Here is a 22,517-nt window from a genome sequence, read left to right as displayed (position 1 = left end):
AGGTTCATAAATATATATATATATATATATTTTTAAAGGAAGTTGTGGGGTTGGTATAATTCAGGACCTGGAATGACTCCTCCAAATTCCGTGTGAATTGTTAAATTTCAAGCTTGGATCATTTCCAAGAACAAGGTGCTGCCAAGGTATGATGTGTAAGGAAAAAGCTCAAATGACTGCATTTAAAAGTAACAGTTCTCCTTCTGTCCCCCCCACCATTCCTGTCCCCCCCCTAGATTGTCCACAATACTTGTGAACCTATATCCTCTCTAAATCCTCGCCTGCCATGATGTGCCCCAGGTCATGACAAGTAAATTACATTAGTGAACTATGGGGGTATAGTGCCCCCTAGTGAAATGGGCTGCAGCTCTGAGCTTGAGCAATAGCTACCATTTTATTGTGGTGGTTACTACTTCCAGAATCCAAACGGCTGCTCCTGTATCCCATACAAACACACTATAAAGAACCACCCCACTATGCTCCTGGGTTGTTTTATTAGGTGGGCTACATACATTCCTGCATTTGTCCTTCGTGGTGACCTTATAAGGGCTGTTTCCAGAATGCATCCAGAATAGCTTTTGTAGCTGGCCAGAAGGGGATAGGTCGCCCTAGTAGAGCACATCCCTGGTTAAGGTCTTGCTTTCCCCCATTTAAATCTTGCACTAAGTTGATGCGTCTGCGTCAATGTAATTTTAGGGATGTATTTTAACCGAGTGGGGGCGTGCTATGGAGTACACAGTGATATAAGTGCAGCCTTGTGGCTCAGCGTGTTCCTCTGCAGCTCCTGTCACGGAGTAGCCTGTCCGCGGCTTTTGGGAGAGCCAGCATTGGTGTGGAAAAGGCTCCCCCTCGTGCATGTTCAGGCCTTTCTAGTGAGCACCTGTGTGCTGCATCCACTCAGAATTTGGCCAGAAGACTGCAACTGCTGAACTAATTGACTTTCTCTGATGGCTGCTTTCTTTCTCCTTAGGCCCCTCTAGCCCAGCCAGAATCCCCTACTGCTTCCGCCGGAGATGATGCCCGCTCAGCTGCGGAATCCGGGGAGTCGGACAAGGAATCTGTCTGCAGTAGCACCGCCAGCAACAGTGGCAGTAAGAGCAGCAAGGACAAGGAGAAAGAGAAGCCGAAGAGAGACCGAGAGAAGGACAAAGACAAGGAGAAAGAGAAGAAACGGGCCGACTCGGTTGCTAATAAGCTGGGCAGCTTTGGCAAGACTTTGGGAAGTAAGCTAAAAAAGAACATGGGTGGCTTGATGCACAGTAAAACTGTCAAAGGAGGAGTGAGCAATGGGCAGGGGGAAACCTTGGAGAAGAAGAAGAAAGGATCCTTAAAGGCGAGGAAAGGCAGCAAAGAAGAAACTTCCCAAGGGGATTTGTCGGCCTCTGCTGAGAAGACCTGCCCAGGCCAAGTGAGCACCGAGAAGCAGTCGGATCCCTATAAATACAGCAACGACGTGAAACTTAGCCTAAGCATCCTGCGAGCAGCCATGCAGGGTGAGCGGAAGTTTATCTTCGCTGGCCACCTCAAGACCAGCAACCGGCACCAGTACCAGGAAGAGATGATCCAGAGGTACCTTTCTGATGCCGAGGAGCGCTTCTTGGCTGAGCAGAAGCAAAAGGAGGTAGAGAAGAAGGCCTTTGCAAACGGCGGTACTGCCGCCAAGAAGCTGGAACCGGAGGCTAATCTTCACAAAAGCGAGGATGTGCTACTGAATCCATCCTACCCCCAGTTGCCTCCTAGTTATAGCAGCCAGACGTCGGAGCATGTTATAGGAGCTAAAATGACAGCTTTTCCTTCCAGCTACTCGGGGGTCTTTACCATTCCCCGGCCCGCTGTGGTCAACTGTGTAGAAGGCGCACATCCCCCCAGCTATCAAGATACCAGGAGGCAGGTAGCAGGTGGGTCCTGCAGCAGCCTTCCTCCCTATGCTACCTTACCCAGACATTGCACTCAGGGGCGGCCTCATCCGTACCAAACTAGCCCTTCCCACCTGGGACGGCTCTCCCCAACAGAGATGGATATACCCCCAAATTACCCCGTCGAGTGCGACGGCCCTGCCTGCATGGCCCCCCACAGCAACGGCTGCAGGGACCCCCTAGAGCAGGACAGCTTGCAGAAGGGAGCATGCGGGGACAAAAGCAAAAGCCGAATACTTTATAACGTTCAGCAGACCAAATGCAAGCAGCCGACCTGCAGTTTTTACGGGCATCCGGAAACTGGGAATTTCTGCTCCTGCTGTTACAAAGAGGAGCTAAAACGCAAAGAGAGGGAACGAGAAGCACTAATACACAGGTTCTGAAGAGTCTGGCTAGCGCTGCCATCTGGACCCATGAAGTATGGGGAATGCAATAATAATTTTCCATGCTCCTCTCTCCCTCTTCATAGGAGGGTGGGGACGGCTGGCTGGGGTAACAAATGTGATCCCACTCCAGTGTTCTAGTGGTGGTCCATTTAAATGGAGCGGGGGGAACAAACCTTTCCTTCCAGGAGAGAGGGGGATGCTATCACAGCTTTCTTCTGGCAAAGGGTGACTAAGATTAGCAAGCCCCTGGAGGCGGCATGCTTGGGTCAGAGCACATGGTGAAGCAGGGAATAAGACACCAGGTTCTTAAAATGATCAAATCAACAAGACCAAAGCTTTAAGTGAAGGCATGTGGAGAATACTGTGACTGTGTCCTTTTAGTTGGATTCCAACTTAAACTAATTTAAAATAGCTTTTCAGAGGAGTTAGCAAAACAGCCCAGCAATTTTAGTTTAAATATCGTGGACCTTTTTAAGAAGAGATTTTAACATTGTTTTTATTCTTTGCTGGTACTGAAAAGAATTTAAAGTTGGAACTGGATGGTTTCAGTGTAGTGGCTCTGAAGGGGGCCCTCACCTCCAGATCCATCTCCATCCTATGTCTTCTGAGCGTGCCTCTTAGCAGCAGGCTCAGGACTCTACCCTTTAGATGGGCTTGACTATATTTTTTAAATTTTATTTTTAAACTTTTTGTGGGGGTGGGAGGGCTGCAATACCGAGTGTTTGCATTTTCTTAAAGAAGTACTGTGCAAAATGATTCTGTTAGGGATACAGTCAAACCTACTTAGTAAGAATCAATGTGAAAATGAAGTCGATGTCTCCACCCAGCAATAACCATCAGTGTGGAGAAGTAGAAGTGGAAAGGATGTATCAAGCACCCTGCAGCACTGGAAGCTAAATCTATACCAGTTTGCTGCTATTTTTACACACACGCACACTTTCTCTCTAACTTGATTTTTCTACTTGAGCAAGTTATTTCCATACTACCTCTGTTGTGCTGAATAGCGTTAATTTGGCTCTGTTTTGTTGAGCCATAGCTGACATTTGAACAATGGGTAATAGATATTTTTTTGATAACAGGGCTAAAGGAACTGTAATAAGTACAGCATAGCTATTACATAATTTTAAACACACTTTTATTACGTGGTCCACAACTTTCCCTCCCTACCCTCCCTGAGTCCCCTGCAGCATTAGCGTGGACGGGACCTTTATGTCCACATGTTATTTTGCGGGCGGGCAGAACTTTGGCACTGCAGTGTTTGCACAGACATTTCTAAAGATAGAGCCCAAACTGGAGCTGTCCTCATTCCAGTCTTGTACAGAGCAGGGATGAACATTTGAAATAAAATTTGAATTGTAATGATAAATTAAAAGCTTTACAACGTTCCCTTTTTGATTTAAGAAGGCATAACTATGCAATTTTCCATTTTAAGTCTGCCCATTGTCCTTAACTTGGGGGAGGGAAGGATCAGCAAAGAAGGTGAAAGTATACTTATACTGGAAAATGACCTTCGGGCCTTATTCTCTTTTACACCCAGGTTGTGTCTGAACATGCAAGTTGCACCAGTTTAATGTAAGTGTGTTTTTAAATGATGCCTTGTCTACAGGGAAAAGTTGTACCAATTTAACTAAAGGTGTGCTTTAAAATGGACGGACTCTTTTCCCATTAGGAATCAGCTTATGCTAAACCAAAAGAAGCTGCTCTTAAACCAAAAGAAGTGTCCACACAGGAGTTTGCACTGGCGTAACTTAACTGATTTGTTAAAGCAGTGTAACTTTCTTGCATAGATAAGGCTTTATTTAAAATGGTACTAACCCCCTGTGGATATTATTTTGGCTGGAATGCCTTATTTCTGTTTAGCTTAAACTTCTTTCTAATTGACTGAAGCTAGAAGCCAGGTGACTAGTGACATGAGTGTCCACTCGGCCTCTTCCACTGGCTTCACTAAATTGATTTTAAATCACACCTTTAATTAAACTGGTACTGCTTTGTGTTTAGACAATCAGAAGCCCCTGTACACAGCTGTGGCAGTATAAAGGGCCCCACAAGTAGGGTAACTATAATTGACAGATACCACTTTACACTGCCAGAGTGGTAGATCCAAGCCTGAGTGTAACAGAATAATGCCCCAGGTGTTTAGTTTGAGTGTTATATTCTCATTGTGTTTCCTGGCTGCGTTTTTCTTTCCCAGGAACCAAAACAGCAGCTCCACATTTGCTATGCTGATAAAACATCAGCCTTCGGTCTTATTTCCTTTTCTATAAGGGTATCCGTCTCCCGTTCTGGGCTGATTCCTGTATGTTATCAGCATTGTTCCATCCAGACCAAACTGATGAAGGAACAATGTCTGTTCTCCCTGCTGTCAGGTAAATGAGTCTGCAGCATGCTTCATGAGGGTGATGTAAGCCAAGGTTTTTCAGAAGTGCCGAGTGATTTTTGGGCACCCAGCCAAGGCCTCGTTCTCAGAAGCACGTTCTCAGTCAGACCCCTCTAAGGTATCTGAAGTTGGGCCCCCAAGACTTGAGATCCAAAACCACTAGTTGCTTCAGAAAATCTTAGCTGTACAGAGTAAATTGAAATTAACCAACCGGTTTCAGGGCAGCTTCACTTATTTTGTAAGCTGACATCCACACACGCAATACTAATTAAAAATAATAGACTAGCTAGGAAGATGCGAGTTACAAACACTGAATCAATTCACTCTTCTAAAAGGAATTAATTTGAAATCTCTTGAGTTTTTGCTACAAAGATTCACTGCTCTTTAAAAACAGCTTAGCTGGGTGCTTTAATTCTCCAGTGGCAGCATTCACTGACAGTATATTCTTATTAATGAAGTTTGACTGTATTGTCCTCTCTCTCCGAAGACTGTTTGAACCCAGCTTGCTGTACTGTGGTGTGAATGTAAACCTGTACATAGTGGATAGGAGTCTGAAAGCGTGAAAGAGAAACACACAAAGTCAGACTCTCATATGCCAGGATCTGATTGCTCAGTAGTTTGGCAAAGAGATAGTGGAAGTTTAGCAGGTAAAGGGCAAGTTTCCTCAAACATTTGTTCTCCCATTAAACCCAGCTCTGCAATTTTTGCACAAGAAGAGTTCCCCTTAACTACCTTGGGAGCTGAGACTGCAGGATGGGGCCCTGACCGCAGGCGCTGCTGCTTGTGTGTCGTCCGTTATTAGACAGAGGTTTCTTACCCTTGCGGTCAGTTTCTGGCATTTGCTTGTCTGCCATTTTTTTTATTGCAGTTTAGGTATAGTTCATAGCTTTTTTAATCAAAAAAGAAAAATTTGAACTTCAAACAAAGTTAAGTTTCCAATAAAAAAAAAAATTTGAAGAGTATTTTTTCTATAAACTACAGAGTTTCAACTATTACCCTGAGCATAACTGATTCCAAAGCTTTCCCGCCTTAATATGTCATAATGAATTGACTAGAGAGGTATCTATTGAATTTCTGTAGAGCTGCTAGGATTTTTTCAGGTCATTTATGTTTCCTTATAGTGAAAGTGTTTTGTGTGTGTGTGTGTGTCTTTAAAAAAGGGATGATTAAATATACATTTTATATTTATTGAAAGACAGTATTAACCGTCAGTTTTCCTTTGCATAAACATACTGAATCGATTGCCCACACAGCATTAATCTTCCTGTGGTGGGGCTGAGTATTTTACGGTACTTTATTTTTTTTAAAGGGGATGGGAGTGGGTTGGGAGGGCGGGAGGAAGGAAGAGCAGCAGTGTGGACTCCAAAGCACCTTTGTTTTAAAACAAGCACCAAACGCTCCACTCTTCCAAGAACCAAACAGGAGGGGGCTTTTCTGTGTCTGCTGGCCTGGCAGGATTCCCACGGAGACTAGTGGGGACGATGCGCACGCACCAGAGGCAGAACAGGCTCCTGGAGGACTTGCATAAGAGATGGAAAAAGGGGAGGATGCCATTTGATTTGGTCTTAAAACAAGTGCACTTAGGGGTGCAGTTGGAAGAAACGTTGCTTGCCGTTGGGACCTGGATAGCTCCGGGCAGCCTCTTATTCTGCACTGCCCTGGCTCCTGAGAGACACTAGCGGCTTTTTTATAGGTTAAAATATTTAATGAACCATTTAAAGAGCATTTCAACTGCCCTACACCTTTGTTTTACACTCCAGCTCTGTTGCAGGGAAGGCACCGTAGGATATGTCGTTCTAGTATTTCACCGGCTAGACTTTAATTCTACAAGATCTGCGGCATCATTTGATTTTAAAGACCAGTTTTTAGAGCCATGGATGTGACTAGCAGGCCCGGAGAATCTCCATAGAAAGGTTTAGCACATAGCCTGGTTTTCATTAGTCATAAAAGAAGTGACCTGAATTAATTCTTCAATTGCTTATTGATAAACTTTTTTTTAATTTAATTTAAATATTGGGTTGGCAACTTTTTACTCTAGTTTAAATGCACTGCTGTAATGAACACTAGATGGCGCTTTGTAATCAGTCTTATTACATGGTATACTTTCATTTATGCTACCATAGATTTCACTGACCAATAAAAAGAAAAGTTCAACTAATAACCGCTGAGAAGCAGCTGTGGCTGTTTTGTCTGCTTCTTTCTTGGATTGCTAAAACCAGATCTCAGGGATGCAACTTTGCAGCTACACAAACCAACCGGCCTGTGTGTGATTATTTATTGGTATTGCAGGAGAGCCCTAGTTGTGCTTGGCACTCTACGAACAGAACAAAAAAGATGGTCCTCCTGACCCAAAAAGCTGACAGTGTGGAGGGCTGTCAACCTCATGCATAAGAACATAAGGAAAGCCGTGATCCATCAAGCTCACTATATTGTCTTCCGACAGCAACCAGAGAGAATGAACGGAACAGGGCAATTATCAAGTGATCCATCCCCTGTCATACACTCCCAGCTTCTGGCAGTCAGAGGTTTAGGGACACCCGGAGAATGGAGTTGAATCTCTGACCATCTTGGCTAATAGCCATTGATGGACCTGTCCTCAATACATTTATCTAATTCTTTTTGGAACCAAGTTACACTTTTGGTCTTCACAACATCCCCCTGCAACGAATTCCACAGGTTGACTGTGTGAAGTAGTACTTCCTTCTGTTTGTTTTAAACCTGCTGCCTATTAATCTCATTGGGTGATTCATAGCTCTTGTGTTACATGAAAGGGTAAATAACACTTCCCTAGTCACTTTCCCCACACCGTTCATGATTTTATAGACTTCTATCATGTCCCCCCTCAGCCATCTCCTTTCTATGCTGAACAGTCGGTCTTCTTAATCTCTCCTGTGGAAGCTGTTCCATCCCCATAATCATTTTTGTTGCCCTTCTCTGTACCTGTTACCATCTCAAAAAAGAATTGGGTGACCAGAACTGCACACAGTATTCAAGGTGTGTGTACACCACAGAATTATGTAGTGGCATTATGATTTTTCCTGTCCGGTTATCTATCCCTTTCCTAATGGTTCCGAACATTCGCTTTTTTGACTGTTGCTGCACATTGAGCAGATGGGTTCAGAGAACTAGCCACAATAGCTCCAACCAAAATTTTTCATGCTGGAATTATAGTGAATTCTCTTAAGTAGATATTAGAATCAGAGAAATGAAGGCCAGGAAGGGACCTTGCAAGGTCGCCAAGTCCAGCGTGTGTTCCCCCCCCCCCCCCCACGGTGAGGCAGGAACAAGTAAACTTAGGCCATCCCTAACAGGTATGCGTCCAATTTGTTACAAATCTCCAATGATGTGGTTTTCTCAGTCTCCCTTGGAGGCCTATTTAGAGCTTAACTACCCTTAGAGTTAGAAAGTTTTTCCTAATATCTAACCTGAATCTCCCTTGCTGCAGATTAAGCCCATTACTTCTCCATGTCTACTGAAGGCAGGACAAGAACAATTCATCACTGTCCTCTTCATAACAGCCCTTAATGTATTTGAAGACTGTTTTCGAATCTCCCCTTAGTTGTCTGTCTTCAAGACTAAACAGAGCCAGTCTTAAAACTTTTCTTCAGAGGTCACCTTTTCTAATCCTTTTGTCATCTTTGTTCTGCTTTAGACTCTCTCCGGTTTGTCCACATCTTTCCTAAAGTGTAGTGCCCAGAGTACAAATTTTGCCCAGAGCAATTTTCTCCTGAATGGTTTCAGAGAAACAGCCGTATTAGTCTCTATTCGCAAAAAGAAAAGGAGTACTTGTGGCACCTTAGAGTCTCCAAGGTTAGTCTCTAAGGTACCACAAGTACTCCTTTTCTTTCTCCTGAATGTCCGTTCGTGGCACTAACGTCTGTGAACATGGATTTAGATGTGTATCAGGTCCTTGCACTTCCCCTTGGCACCTTTTCAAACTTCCACCTTAACCAGTCTGGGTACAAAAGCAGTGTGGCACATTTTCTTCACTTCAGTTGCTGGCTCTTTGTAAGTATGTAATGTAGCCTCACATTTTGGACTAGCGGACAGTGCTATATAGGATTGTGCTAAACTTCCGGTTTCCCTTTATTTGGGTAACAAATCGTTTTTTCTGCTAAAAACAAGCGAGGGGAAAGGCTTCCAATTGCCACTACATAAATACTTCTGTGCAGGTGTTTGAATTAAAAGGGGTTTTGAATGTAAACTGTCCCCTGACATGTTAGAAGCTTAACCACAGCAGCGCAGGCGCCAACAAGAACAAGAAGGTGAAACGGACTTCTCCATCCCAACTGAGAGGAATTCAGAAAAGTAAACCATATAAATCTGGGAAAGGAGTCCATTTTTTTAAAAAATAGTGTCGAAGATCTAGGGATGGCTTTAGTGATGAGAGAAAGATTTAAGGCCCTGAGTCAAAAAAAATCACTTAAGTGCATCTTAACTTTAAATAATGCTTAAGTGCTTTGTTGACTTGGGTGCAAAATTAATTCCTTTGGCTCTGTCCTGTGTGTTCCAAAGTCCACTGAAATCAGTTGATTTCTGCTCAATGTAATGGGCTTTGAGTCAGGCCCGTAAGAAGTAACCAGGGGAAATGGCCTTGGGTTTACCATGAGTTTCTTTTGCAAATGCTTTCAGATGACTGTTTGGAAAATCCACACTTTATCTTATTTTAGTTTTTATTATTCTTTGTCGAGGATTGTCGACAATTGTGCTGGAATCTGCTACTGAGTCAGAATTGTGCCCACTGTTGGCTGGGTTAAATTAAAAACACAGAGCATGAATAATGGAAGGTCTTCATGGAATGCCAAGATTTCCTGCCCAAATCCTCCCACTTTTTTTCAGATGCTGATGTTGCCTGCATGGAGCATGCTTAGATGCATTTGCTTAGCAGCACACCTCTCGTTATTTGCCAGTGTTTCCTAACTTCCTGTTTTGCCTCCATACCTGGTATTGGTTTTACATTCTATGACTTAATAGTTTAGTAAAAGAATAAAGTATGTTGGCTTTCTAGTTGATGTATCAAATGAGCCACCACTTTCCATTGTTCCCTTAAACACTCATCCTGGATTAGCACTTTGGGATTATCCCATGATGTTTATCCCTAGACTTTTTTTTATTCTCACTGGTCACTTTCTCACCCATCTTTAAGACTGGAGAGGGATTGGCCTCGACCTCTTGCAGACACAAAAGCAAACTTCCTAAGCATCCCAGCATACATCTATGCTGCAAAAAATCAGATCAAAACCTGTGGCAGCAAGCCTCAGAGCCCAGACCAGCTGACTAAAAATAGCAGTGTAGATGTCCCACTCCTGCTGGAAACTGGGCTCTGAGATCCAGCAAGGGTGTGGAGGGGAGGGGGTCTCAGGCCGTGGGTTCCAGCCCAAGCAGGAATATCTACACCGCTTTTCAGTTGACCCAGGCTCTGAGAGACTCCGCCATGGGTCTCTCCCCCAGAAACCTGCCATGTATCAAAGCTGCATCCTCTCGCTTTGTGGTGTCAGAGCTTCATGTTAACCGCTCTGTCCTTCTGGTTGGCTACTTCTTCCGAAGCCCTCACGCGCTCGTGTGGTGGTCACACAGGTGGCCAGAGAGAGGTCCTGGTTCCCTGACCCAACCAGAGCACAGTGTGATGATCAAGAACTCCTTGCTATTATTGGCTTCTGACTAAACTCCTAGAGGCCCACAAAGTTGTTTGTTTTTTTTTTCCATCCAGCCCAACGTCTCCTTGACTGTTCTGTGCATTTCCAGCCACTCTCCCCTGTGCTGCTTAGAGTGAGTATTCATGACAGCATCATAGTTGTTTCAGCTCAATCTGACCATAACTAAACATCCTCAGCTCCATGGTCTCTTCTCTCTCTGGATTCTACTTCACCTCCAAAAGCTGGAAGTCCCGCAAATAGTGGATCTGGATTATTGCTGGGTATCCTTGCTTCCCATAATTACACTCCATCTAGCTTGACTTGACGGGCAAAAGTCCCAGCCCGTGCTGTGTGTCAAACTGAAACAGCTGTCAAACATTGGTGTGCACCCTCCCCAAACCATGCTACTGATTCTCTCTGGGCAGGCACGGGAAAGGACAGCATGGCCGCTATAGCGGCTGAGTGGCCGTGATTTTCCAAGCCTGAAAGTGGAGAGGTTGAAACATACTTAGGCGTCTTGTGTGTGTGAATTCTCCCCCAATAGGAACATGCTAAAGTGATATGGAAATCAAGCATTTCAGCTGCTTCTAGTGGCCGCACGCAAACATTTGAGCACAGCTGAGAGGATCGCAAACGGCACAAACCATTTTTTTATCATCACTTCACTTCCTGTCTCCCCACCCTCTGGTGCAAAAATAATCTTCTGAATTGATCCCTTTTTCTGAGGACTGGATGATATTAATTTTATGGAACGCAGCATGGTTTCTTTCCATAGCTGTGAACTGAGTAAGCCTAAAAAAACAACACCCTCCGCACAATAATACCATTATAGCTGTAGAAATTCAGGCCCTGTAAAAGAGATTCAGCATCTGTTGTGTGTTCATGTATAAATACTGTCTTGTTTGTTCATTACACTTTGCACTGTGCTGATCTGGGTTTAACACTTACTGTAAAATCCATTTGAACTTCAGCATCTGAATTTAGGATACAATACTCCGAACAGTGACATTCCAGTTTTCTACTCAGTGCAGTTCATTGGAACTGTGGAACTCCTTGCCACAAGATATCAGTGAAGCCAAGAGCTTCACCGGATTTAAAACGGGACTGGACGTTTATATGACTAACAAGAATATCCAGATTGACAACAGTAAATATACTGGTAGGGGTATATTTGGAAGGGATAATAAACCCTCATGTGTCAGAGCATATGCCAGTGGCTATCTATTGGGGGCTAGGAAGAAGCTTTCCTTGTGGGTAAGTTATCCTATAAATGCCTTCTGCAGGTGTTTTACAGCTTCCTCTGAAGCAGTTGGTGTTGGCTACTCAGACACTGGACTAGATGTTGTGCGGTCTAGTGGTTAGGGCACTGGGTTTGAGAAGCAGGACACGAGTTCTATTCCTGGTTCTGCCTCTCTCCAGCTGAGTGACCTTGGATGAGTCATCCCCCTTCTCTGCCTTTGTGTCCTCCCATCCTTTATCTGTATCCCACCCTTCAGCTATTTGTCTAGTTAAGTTCTTTGGGGGCAAAATCTGTGGGTCTGGGCAGCGCCTGGCACAACGGGGCCCTGATCTCAGTCGGGGCCTCTAGGTGCTACCATAGTGGACTATTGTAGCGTGGCAGTGGCTCTCAACCTTTCCACACTCCTGTCCCCCTTTCAGGAGTCTGATTTGTCTTGTGTACCCCAAGTTTCACCTCACTTAAAAACAACTTGCTTACAAAATCAGACCTAAAAATACACAAGCGTCACAGCACACTAGTACTGAAAAAGTGCTGACCTTCTCATTTTTACCGTATCATTATAAAATAAATCGATTGGCATATAAATACTGTACTTACGTTTCAGGGGATAGCCTATAGAGCAGCATAAACAAGTCTGTATGAAATTTTAGTTTGTACTGGCTTTGTTCATCTTTTTTATGTAGCCTGTGATAAAACCAGGCAAATATCTAGATGAGTTGTGTACCTGCCTCGTACCCGCAGTGTTGTGTCCCCCCCAGGGCTGTGTCCATGCCCCGTTGAAAACCATTGCAGTATGGCAATTCCATGCTCCTGTTGAAGCCAATGGGAGTCTCACCACTGACTTTAATAAGAGCAGAAACAGGCCTTTTGGTACATGCTCTTCGGCGCCCTGTACCTCTGTGCGCTCTCTGAATTGGTCTGAGAGTTATAGAATTTAAGGCCAGAATTGGCCACTGGGTCATCTAATCTGACCTCCTGCCACTAACCCATGCTGCGTTACCCTGGCACAGAGACCGATAACTTAGCAGAGACTAAAATATTACAGCCCAATTAGTGGTGGTATGGGAATTTCCCTTAGATTCCAGCCTGAAGTGCAGAATAAGCCCCCACGGTGGTCTTCATATTGCACTCGTGGCATTGAACCCTTGTGAGAGAGGGCTGGGTTTCTCCAGCTTGTGTAGAAATGATTGAAAAGAATGCTTTGGCTTTATAACCCTGGAGGAAATTCCTCTTTCGCAAGGTGCCAGATTCTTAGCTAAGTTCAGACAGCATCCAAGTTCTCCCTCAACAAAAAGTGGAATGGCTGGAATTGACTGGAGATTTCATAGTTGGCATAAGTCATTGGACTGTCAATTTCCTTTTTGTTTTGGTTTTTTTTTTAAACGGGTCTTTGCTTCAGTCCCCTGCCCTGGCTTTAATGATCTCCTGCTGCTTGAATGCTTGAACAGAGTCAAAACTCATACCAAAGCATCTGGGAGCACAAGCCTAAATAAAAGGAATATATGCAGTCGATACTGGTGGAAAAACCTTCACACTAAAAGCAAGCTAGGATAAGGGAGAAACTATCTTAAACCTTCCACCTGTTCCTTCATTGTCCTAGCTTGCATTCTGTCTTCACGCCATCTGGCCATGGCTCCTCTACCAAAGCCAGAGATGACCAGATACAATTTCCTTTCTCTGTGTGCCTTGACTGCCATTTTGCTACTCGAGTTTAGACTGACCCCTGCACTCTGAATGCTGTTGACCGGCTTCTTCACGCTGTGATACGTGCAGTGATGTTTGTATGTTCTGATGGATCACCCTGGCTGTGGGCCTGGCTCGGCCAGCTGAAAAGTCGCAGTAACTTAGCATCAGATGCGTTGGTGCACTTACAAAATGTCCCTCTGCAAATCTCAGGGGTGGGGTGGTATGGGCTAGTGGCCAGAGCAGCATCTGGGACTCAAGGGAGCTGGCTCCCAGACCGCTGCTCTGGGCATTTAAACCTACAGATGCCTTGCTGGGCTTGAGGAGTAATTGTGACTTGTCTGTACAATGGGGCTTGACATTTGACTGCCTAAATGCAAAGGACAGCTTGCTGTTGCAAGCAAGAGGTCTTCTGTTCCAGCTGTTTGGCTCATAAAGAACAAGATCACTGAGATACTTCCCCATTTGCAATCTACCAGCGGTAAGGTCTTGTCTAAACACTTAGTGTCCCAGTGGTCTAGACTGGTACAGTTAAAGCAGTGCGACCACCTTCATTTGGATGCAGTCAGATCAGTATAAAGGGGTTTATACCAGTGTAGCTTATTTCCATATGGGAAGGGAAATAACTTATCTGGCTATAAGGCGCTTGTATGCCAGTGTAACTGTATCCACACGTGAAGTTGTACCATTATAACTGTATCGGTGAAATTAATCACCACCTAACCCACATAGTTATCCTGGGACAAAAACGGTGTCTACCAGGCCTTTCTGCTTCAATCTGCCTCAGTCTTGTGCTGGCAGACACATTCGTGGTAGGTGAATAAAGCCGTTTGCGTTACCAATCTGGGGTCCAATGCACCCAATTTCTGCAAAGCGGTTGGCTGCTTGAGCTCTAAACGCCATTACCCGTCTTTGACTACAGGAAAGAACCTTTTGTTGAGTTAATGGTACTAAATGCACCTCCCTGTGCGAAAGAACAAACATCTCCAGAAATTCCCCCCGCATTGCTGATTTTTTTTTTTACAGGGGAAAAATCTCTCCTAACTGCATCCCTTCTGGTCGCTGTTGGCCTAGACTTAAATCTACAGCTGGTCTGTGTTGTACCAATAAATTAAAAACCAGCAGGATCTTATTAAAGGGAAAAAGGCAAAATACCACATTTATTGTGAATACAGAAAGAATCCTAGTAAGCAGTTAGTTATAGCTATAACATTACATTCAATCTCATATTTATTCACACATTCATTCATACACACACACAGGTTCTGCAAGGTTGTTATCATAGTTACCAGCATTAGAGTTGCTCATGCCAAGCCACTGGCCAGGTGGACTGGACACGAGGCGGGAGCAGGGCCTTGTCAGATGCTCACCTGATGCTCCTGGAAGTTGGTTTGCAGAATCAGACCCCAAAGTTCTCACTTTCTAGAGTCCATTTTTATAGGAATTTCTTCCTATGCCAGTCTGTGGGAATTGCTTCATCATGCTGTTGCTGAATCAATCAGCAGATGGCACATTCCTGATGGCTCCGTGCTGCTAGATGTTATCTTGTTCTTTGGTTCTCCCATTCTTGAGGCTGTTGGGTGGATTCCAGTCTGCCCTCCGGGGGCGGTGGGGTGGGGTGGGGGGTCCTCTGGTTATTTCCACTTGACGCCTTCTTCAGCTGATGAACACTGGATTCTTAGGCTGGCACCTCCCTGATCATTCAGTTATTATCCACACCAAGCATCCATCCACATACGTCCTCTATCTCTATTTTAATCACAATTGTTAATACAACAAAAGGGCGGGGAGTCTCTGGGTGCTGTTTCTGTTGTTAGAGTATTGCTTTGAGTCTCTCTCTCTCTCTGTCTCTGTGAATTGCTTTGAGAACAGACTCTGTCTTAGAATGCACTAACGCAATTAACAGCTTGCAAGTTTCACACATAGAGGGAGAGAAACAGCACCAAAAACCAAGAGACCTCTTAATTAGTAATACCCTGGAATTTAAACTCTGGGGAATCAAACTCATTTGTGATTTTAATTCAGAACTTCTTTAATATGATCCAACATATCAACCTTGAGTTCCAATTCAGGGCTGAGTTCACGCTCCATTGACTCTTATCTATGGGATTTTTACTGATCATGAAGTTTGAAGGATGAAGTTTAGCAGGGTCTTTGGGTGAACTTTCACAGCTAGTTTGCTGGCTGATCCCAGAGGGGCTGGTCTTCAACTTTTTGCCTTTGTTCCGATTCTCGTTGAAAACACGGGTAGCGGTGAAAAGCTGCACTGACTGGCCAGGGCCGGCAGAGGCTTGTGTCCAGATACATTAGAGTATTAGGTGGCATTTCAGAAGTAAAGCTTGAATTTTGAACAGGGAATCCCATAGGCAGGACCCAAAACAAGTCAATAAGGCAGATTTCACAGCCCGGAACGAATAACTGGGAGAGGTTTAAGTGCAAGAATCTTAACTTTTAAAAAACCTGCACATGATTGACCTAAAAGGGGAAGGGGAAAGAATAAACTAGGGTAATTAAAACACTAGTTCTAATGCTATTCCAGTAGCACCTGGCCCTCCCCATGGTGCTGGCTGGCGTCCAGACGTACAGGGTACATCTTCCCCGCAGAGCTAGCATGCGTGTGAGCAGCCGCACTGCCCTGCCCCGGTGGAGTCACCCCGTCCTCACTAGCGCTGCGCTTTCCCAGTGTGTGTCGCTAGGGCTTCCGGGCCACAACCCCTTGATTCATAGCGCTCAAACAAGCGTGTGACGCTGAGTCTCTCCCAGTGAATTGTGGGAGAATTTCTCTCCTCTTGGGCCCACTGGGGAGGGGCGGGACTGGCAAGACACTGGGGGACTCGCCTGTAGCCCCACCTGTGCCCGTTGGCCTGGGTTGAAAGCACAATCAAACTTGGGTGAGAGGGTTTGGTGTGTGGACAGGCGTGGGGTTAGGAGTAACCCCTAGCTCTGCAGTGACGTCAACCCCCTAGTGTGAGGCAGTCTCTGCATCGAAGAGTTCCCGATCTAAACAGACAAGCCAAAGGGGGAAGAGAAAGGAGGGGTTATACCCATATTACAGATGGGCAGCTGAGGTATTGAGACTTGATGTGACGTGACCAAGGTTGTGGGAGGAATGTGTGGCAGAGCCCACACTGAACCCAGGGTTTTTTGAGAGCTGGTCCAGTGTCTTGTCGTCCTTCCTCTCTCAGTACTTCAGTTCCTGGTTTGGGCCTGGTGCCCCTCGTGTTCTGCCAGCATCCTGCAGCAGAATGTGTGTTGATGATGCCACTTGCAAGGTTAAAACAATTCAGTGGCATTAATCCCATCAAGTCAATGGGATTTTCCAAAAGCTTTTAAAGGTGTTTTGCAAAGGAGGGATCCCCTGACGTTCCTGGAGTGGAAAGGGAGAGATTTCCCTCGTCACGGACATAAAAGCAAATATCCTTCCTGCCCCTGCAGGTTGACAGGTACCAGCAGCCTATGGTCCCTTTTGCAGGACAGGGGGAGAGAAGAACCAGGAGCTCTGAACCTAGCAATCCGAGACCCTGAGGGAAGGGTCCTTGACTAAACCAGAATTTAGCTCTTGCTCCATGCCCCTGCAAGCAGCTGGTGAAGGAGTATGACCAGAGCAACCTATTTGCCTTCATCCTCCTGAGAGAGCTGCAGCCCAAGGGGCCAGCCTCTCTGCTAGCCGTTACAGTTTCACCTCGACTCCCCAGGCCTGCTGCATTTCAGCGCCAGGCCTTCACTGTTGTGATCTGCGATAGCAATTTGGTGATGCTCTAAAAGGCTGCTTTGGTGGTGACTGATGCCTGATCTGCGGTCCGGTGCTGGAACAGTGGGCCGTCTAGACTGTCCCTCGAGCAAGCCACATCGGAGCAGGGGTACAGAGAAATGCCTGCTGCATTCCTACCATTCCCTCTGTGCTCAGGCTGCCTAGTGCTGTAGCCCCCCCCCCTCTTTTTTTTCAAACTGGAAATGCTTTCCTGGGAGTGCGGGCTAGTGGTTAGAGCAGTATACAAGCTGTCAGGACTCCTGGGTTCTCTTTCTGTCTTGGGGAGGTGAGTGTGTTGTGTAGTAGCTGGAGCAGGACACAAGGCATCAGGGATCTGGGGTTTCTATTCCTGAATCGGGGTGGGGGGGAAGTGTGTGGTCTAATGGTTAGAGCAGAGTGGCTCCTGGGTTCTATTCCTGACTCAGGGAAGGAAATGGGTAGACCTGGGGACGGGACTTGGGACTCCGGGGTTTTGTTCCCAGGCTGTGGGACGAGTGTGTTGCTAAGTATTTTAGTCTTCAAATGGTTAATCCCTTTCGAGTTCTTTTCATCGCACGGTTGGTTTGGACGAATGTTTTTGACGCAACCTTTCTCCCTTGAACGCCCCAGCTCCTTTGATCCGCTGGCCATAATAGGCCCTGCTTTTAACATTCAGCTCCATGGGGCGCGCTGCAAAACCTTTCTAACCCTCTCCGCTTCCAGCTGAATGGTTTCCTCCTTTTCTTCCATCTTCATTAGGAGCGAGAGGCTGCTATGATTCCCCAACGCCTTCCAGCAGTTGAAGGGGACGGGATCCCCCCCACCACCACCACCACACGCACACACACCCCGGGAGCCGTTCCCCATCAGCTGAAATGACTTTGCCTGCAGTCAGCTTTTTTCCACCCTGGTTCTTGGCAGCCGGCTTCGCTGTGCTGGGTGGGAGCCATGCCTGAGAACTGTCTGTACCGAAGCTTCCTGCAATTTCCAACAGATGGTGTCTTGCAGACTAGCCCCCTTCACTGAAGCCAGGCCTGGGATTTCCCTGGGCTAGTCTCTCTCCGAAGTGGCTGAAATGTACCTTTTTGATTCGGCAAAGGAAGCTGAGGCGGAGAGGGGCAGCCCAGGACATGCGGGATCAGGGCCTGTGTTCCACTCACCTCTCGCTTGAAGTAACCTCTTCATAGCTGTGCACGCAATGGCATGGGGCTTGTCTACACTAGGGTGCGGCTATGGCCCTATACCCGCCCCCCATAGTGCAGACACATCCTACAACGATGGATGGGTTTTTTTGTTCCTCTAGGTACTCCCCGCCACCCCCAGGTGCCAGTAGCCAGGTTGCCGGAAGCTTTCTCCCATCAGCCTAACTGTGTTTACACTCGGTGTTATGTGGGCCGAGCCGTGGCCCAGAGGCCTGGGGATTTTTAGGACCTTGAGCTATGTTTTTAAGTGTAGACTAGGCTTTAGTTCTCATTGCTGCCATAACTGACCAGAGAACGCCTGAGCTGGCCTCGCTTAGCAGGAAAAAAAAAAGCTTTTGCTGGGTTCCAAAAACAAAATAGCGTCTGAGTGCCAGATGCTTTGAGCTGATGGCGGCTCTTAGTTTAAGAGACCTAGTTCAGGGGACGGGGGTTCTAATCCCTGCTCTGCCCAAGCGGGGCAAAGTTACTTCCTAGCTCCATGCCTGTTTCCCCTCCCATCTTTTCCCTTGTCTGTTTAAACTGTAAGTCTTTCATCCATCATGTTGTCTGCACAGCCCCTAGTACCAGTCTCAGTTGGAGCCTCTAGGCGCTATGGTAATAAATTCCCCTAGGTCTTTAACTTCCAGAGTGCAAGTAGCATCTCTCTTAGCCCCCCAGCTCCTGTCTCTTTCCCCTGAGCAGAACCGCCACAAGAAAATTCCAGGGTCCTGTGTGCTCTGAACCCTCGTGTTTGCCCATCTCCTCTGGACCTCCTTCCACATCCCCCGTGCTTGTTTCTGGGTGCTTGAGATGTCCGATCAGCCAATAAAATGAAGCCAGGTGAAGGAAATTTGCCAGGCGTGACTCCTGCGGATGAATCTCCCTGGGTTGTTGGTGGAAGGCTCCAAGGTCGCTTTGGGGAGGTTGAGGAAGCAAAATACGTGTCGAACAGCTCAGGTTGCCAGCACTCATCCTACATACGACATGGACCTGCAGTTTAAATGGTACAAGCTGTTCCTGTGCTTACATCGAAGGTACCTTGCCATCGATTAGAGCAGTGTTGTAGGGGAGGGGCGTTGGGATAGTGGGGCTGTTAACGATCCTTGTGCTTTGGGTAGTCAGATTTATAGTGTGTGTTCCACCTGGGGCTCTTCTCCCAGTGCTTTCTCAGCATGACGGTGTGGTACCTGACTCTGTGTATCAATGAGATACTCCAACCCGGGCTCAATAGCCGGAAGCGGCTCTTGAGTGCGGCTCTTTGCAGCACGTGATATTAAAACACTGTGTGGTTTAATTATTAACTAATCAGGCTGCTTTTACTGTGTTAACTGATTGATTGTAGTTGAGAAAATGTGGTCAGTCCTCTTACAGTGAGAATTTATATATATACACACTAAATATTTCTCCTCATACTGTTTCAATATGAATGGATAGTAAATGAAACAATGAATTCATACTCCTGTGGCTCTGTTGGGTACTGTTGATCACTAATTTGGCTCCTGAGGCCTGAGTATCACTACTGTGTATCAAAAAGATCAAGAGTTGACTTGATTAGTGTATAAGACTCATAGACTTTAAGGCCCGAAGGGACCATCGTGATAATTTAATCTGACCTCCTGCACATGGCAGGCTACAGATACTCACTCACCCACCCACTCCTGTAATGGACCCCTAGCCTCTGGCTGAGTTACTGAAGTCCTCAAATCATGGTTTAAAGACGTCAAATTATAGAGAAGCCACCAGTTACACTAGTTCAAACCTGCAAGTGACCCATGCCCCATGCTGCAGAGGAAGGCAGAAAAAAAAAATCCCAAAGGCTCTGCCAATATGACTTGGGGGAAATTCCTTCCCAACCCCAAATCTGGCCATCAGTTAGACCCTGAGCATGCGGGCAAGACCCACCAGCCAGACGCTTGGGAATTAATTCTCTGCAGTAACTCGGAGCCCTCCCCAGCTAGCGTCCCATCACCAGCCACTGAAGATAGTTGCTGCGGGCAGTCGCAGATCAGTTACATGCCATTGTAAGCAGTCTCCTCCTACCATCCCCGCCATAAACTTATCCAGCTCAGTTTTGAAACCAGTTATGTTTTTTTCCCCCTGCACCCTGCTCCCCTTGGAAGGCTGTTCCAGGACTTCACTCCTCCCATGGTTAGAAACCTTTGTCTAATTTCAAGCCCGAACTTGCTGATGGCCAGTTTTATCTCCATTTGTTCCTGTGTCCACATTGGTCTTAACTTAACTCCCCTCCCTCCCTAGTATTTATCCCTCTGATGTATTTATAGACAGTAATCAGATCTCCCCATAGCCTTCTTTTGGTCAGGCTAAAGAAGCCAAGCTCTTTGAGTCTCCTCTCATAAGGCAGGTTTTCCATTCCCCAGATCATCCTAGTTGCCCTTCTCTGCCCCTGCTCTAGTAGGGTTAGAATATACCAGGAACTAAAGGGCTCTTGAATCTAGCAGAAAAAAGCAGAACAAGCACCAGTGGCTGGAAGTTGAAGTTAAAGCCAGACAAATTCAAATAAGAGCCCAGGCACCCATGTTTACCAGTGAGGGCATTAACCAGCGGAACAAAGTGTCAAGGGCAGATGGGGGATTCTCAAGCTCTTGATGGCTTCAGATCCAGACTGGCTCCCTCTCTGGAAGATGCTTGAGCCTAATACAAGATATTGAGTTCCATACAGAGATAATGGAGGGATTCTCTGGCCCGTGCTATGCAGGAGGCCAGACTAGATGATCTAATGGTCCCTTGTGGGCCTAAAAATCTGTCTATACCTGGCCTTCATCCTTGTAATATCTGAGGCCAGGTCTAGGCTACAGAGACTCTAGCCACAATAGCTACAGGACTATACAATGGCACTATGCCATAGCCCCCTAGTGTAGATGCAGCGGCGGAAGGGGTTCCCCCCCAGCGTTGTGGGAATATCGCCTTCTCGTGTGAGAGTAGAGAGGTTGATGGAAGCATTCTGCCACCCACCCACCTACCTGCATCTATGCCTAAAATTTAGGTCAGCCTCGTGCCAGGGCTCGAGCGTGGATTTTTCACACCCCCGTGCAGCGTAGCCGGGCCCACCTCACTTTTAAGTGCAGACCAGCCCTCAGTAGCTTGGTGTCGCTCGTAATTGCCCTTGTCACCTCCCAAGTGCTTCGAGAGCCCCAGCTGTGCCACATTACGGAAGAGCAAAATAGAATTCGAACTGGAGTTTCACTGTGATTTTTATAGCACAGCAGCGCCTGCCTTTGGTACCTTGTTCATTGGGGAAACTCACCTGCTGACCACGCCCGCTGCTATTTATAGCTCTGTGTTTACTCTGTTGCTATAACCTGCTGCAACCCATCTAGAATGCTACACCGTCACTGGGCTGGCCTCTGGGGCAAGTGACATTGCAGTTGTGTTGCCGTAACCGAGCAAAAATAAGGTTCCTAGCTGAGGCCTAGAAGTGCTTTCCTCTCGCTCACAGCCGGCAGCCCTGTAGACAGCACAGCTATGCTGCCAGTGTAGCTTAGGAACTCTGCCTTGAAGGATGGTCTCTTAGTTGGTAAACGTGCAGCGCCTAGCACGGCGGGGCCCTGATCTCTGTTGGAGCATCGAAGCGCTACCATAATAAACAAGAGTGCCTGCCACTTGTGCGTTAGGACATCTGGAGCTGTTTTTAACCCACAGGCTGCTTGCTGACCCTCCGTGAACAGAGCTCTCATGGCCTGGAATGCATGCGGCCCCATTGCTGAATCAACCCCTTCCTTTGTGTCTTAGGCCTTTGTCTTATGTCCTACATCGTGTGTCACTCCCACTCTCCCCCTTAACCAGACTGCTCCCCCACACGCGCACACTGCACGGCCTTTGAAGCGTCATCTCCTGTTAGCTCTCACCCATGCGCTGTGGCCGTAATAATCGGTTTCAGACCATAATTGGGCAGCATCTAAAATGTTCCCTGCTGGGGCCAGCATTGCAACAACAGGGGAACATAAAAGAACAGAAGCTCCTCGTGGGGTTTTTGTTTGGAGCTAAGTTTCTTTCAAGAGAATGCAGGCCCAGGGCTGGGGGAGTTTCTCTCTCTATGGGAACAAACCCCTCTGTGCCGTTAGAATTTACGGTCGAACGCTGATTTGCAGCAGATGTTGCATATGGCAAGTGACTGCCTGGCTTCTTCACAGGGGCTTGCCTGTCTAGAATTGGAGCAGACAATATTTGTGTAAGCTGGGAAAACAATGTGGGTATTTTCCTTTCCAAAAGGCAGAGCTAAATAAACTCGAGTCTGAAACTTATTTTACCCTTTACTCTGCCCCGCCCTCACCTCACCCTGAGGGACATTTTTGTGGCTGGAAATTTTCTTTAGTTTCTGTTTTAAGTTTTGTATTTATTTTTTAAATA

At 46.4% G+C, this 22,517-nt stretch overlaps 1 protein-coding gene across 4 annotated transcripts in view; it reads left to right on the top strand.

The window, feature by feature from the left end:
- OTUD7B (OTU deubiquitinase 7B) overlaps nucleotides 1–6,840 on the top strand; it is a 69,783-nt gene extending 62,943 nt beyond the window's left edge. For all 4 annotated transcript variants that reach the window (XM_084613527.1, XM_084613526.1, XM_084613524.1 and 1 more), the window contains one exon: nucleotides 971–6,840. In XM_084613527.1, the coding sequence (XP_084469653.1) occupies nucleotides 971–2,299 (1,329 nt within the window). In that variant the 3' untranslated portion in view covers nucleotides 2,300–6,840. The remainder of the gene's footprint in view (nucleotides 1–970) is intronic.
- Nucleotides 6,841–22,517: the final 15,677 nt, after the last annotated feature.

The sequence above is a fragment of the Lepidochelys olivacea genome, assembly GCF_965140295.1.
Source record: "Lepidochelys olivacea isolate rLepOli2 genome assembly, chromosome: 24".
NCBI lineage: Eukaryota > Metazoa > Chordata > Testudines > Cheloniidae > Lepidochelys > Lepidochelys olivacea.
This window is presented reverse-complemented; position numbering and strand designations above follow the sequence as displayed.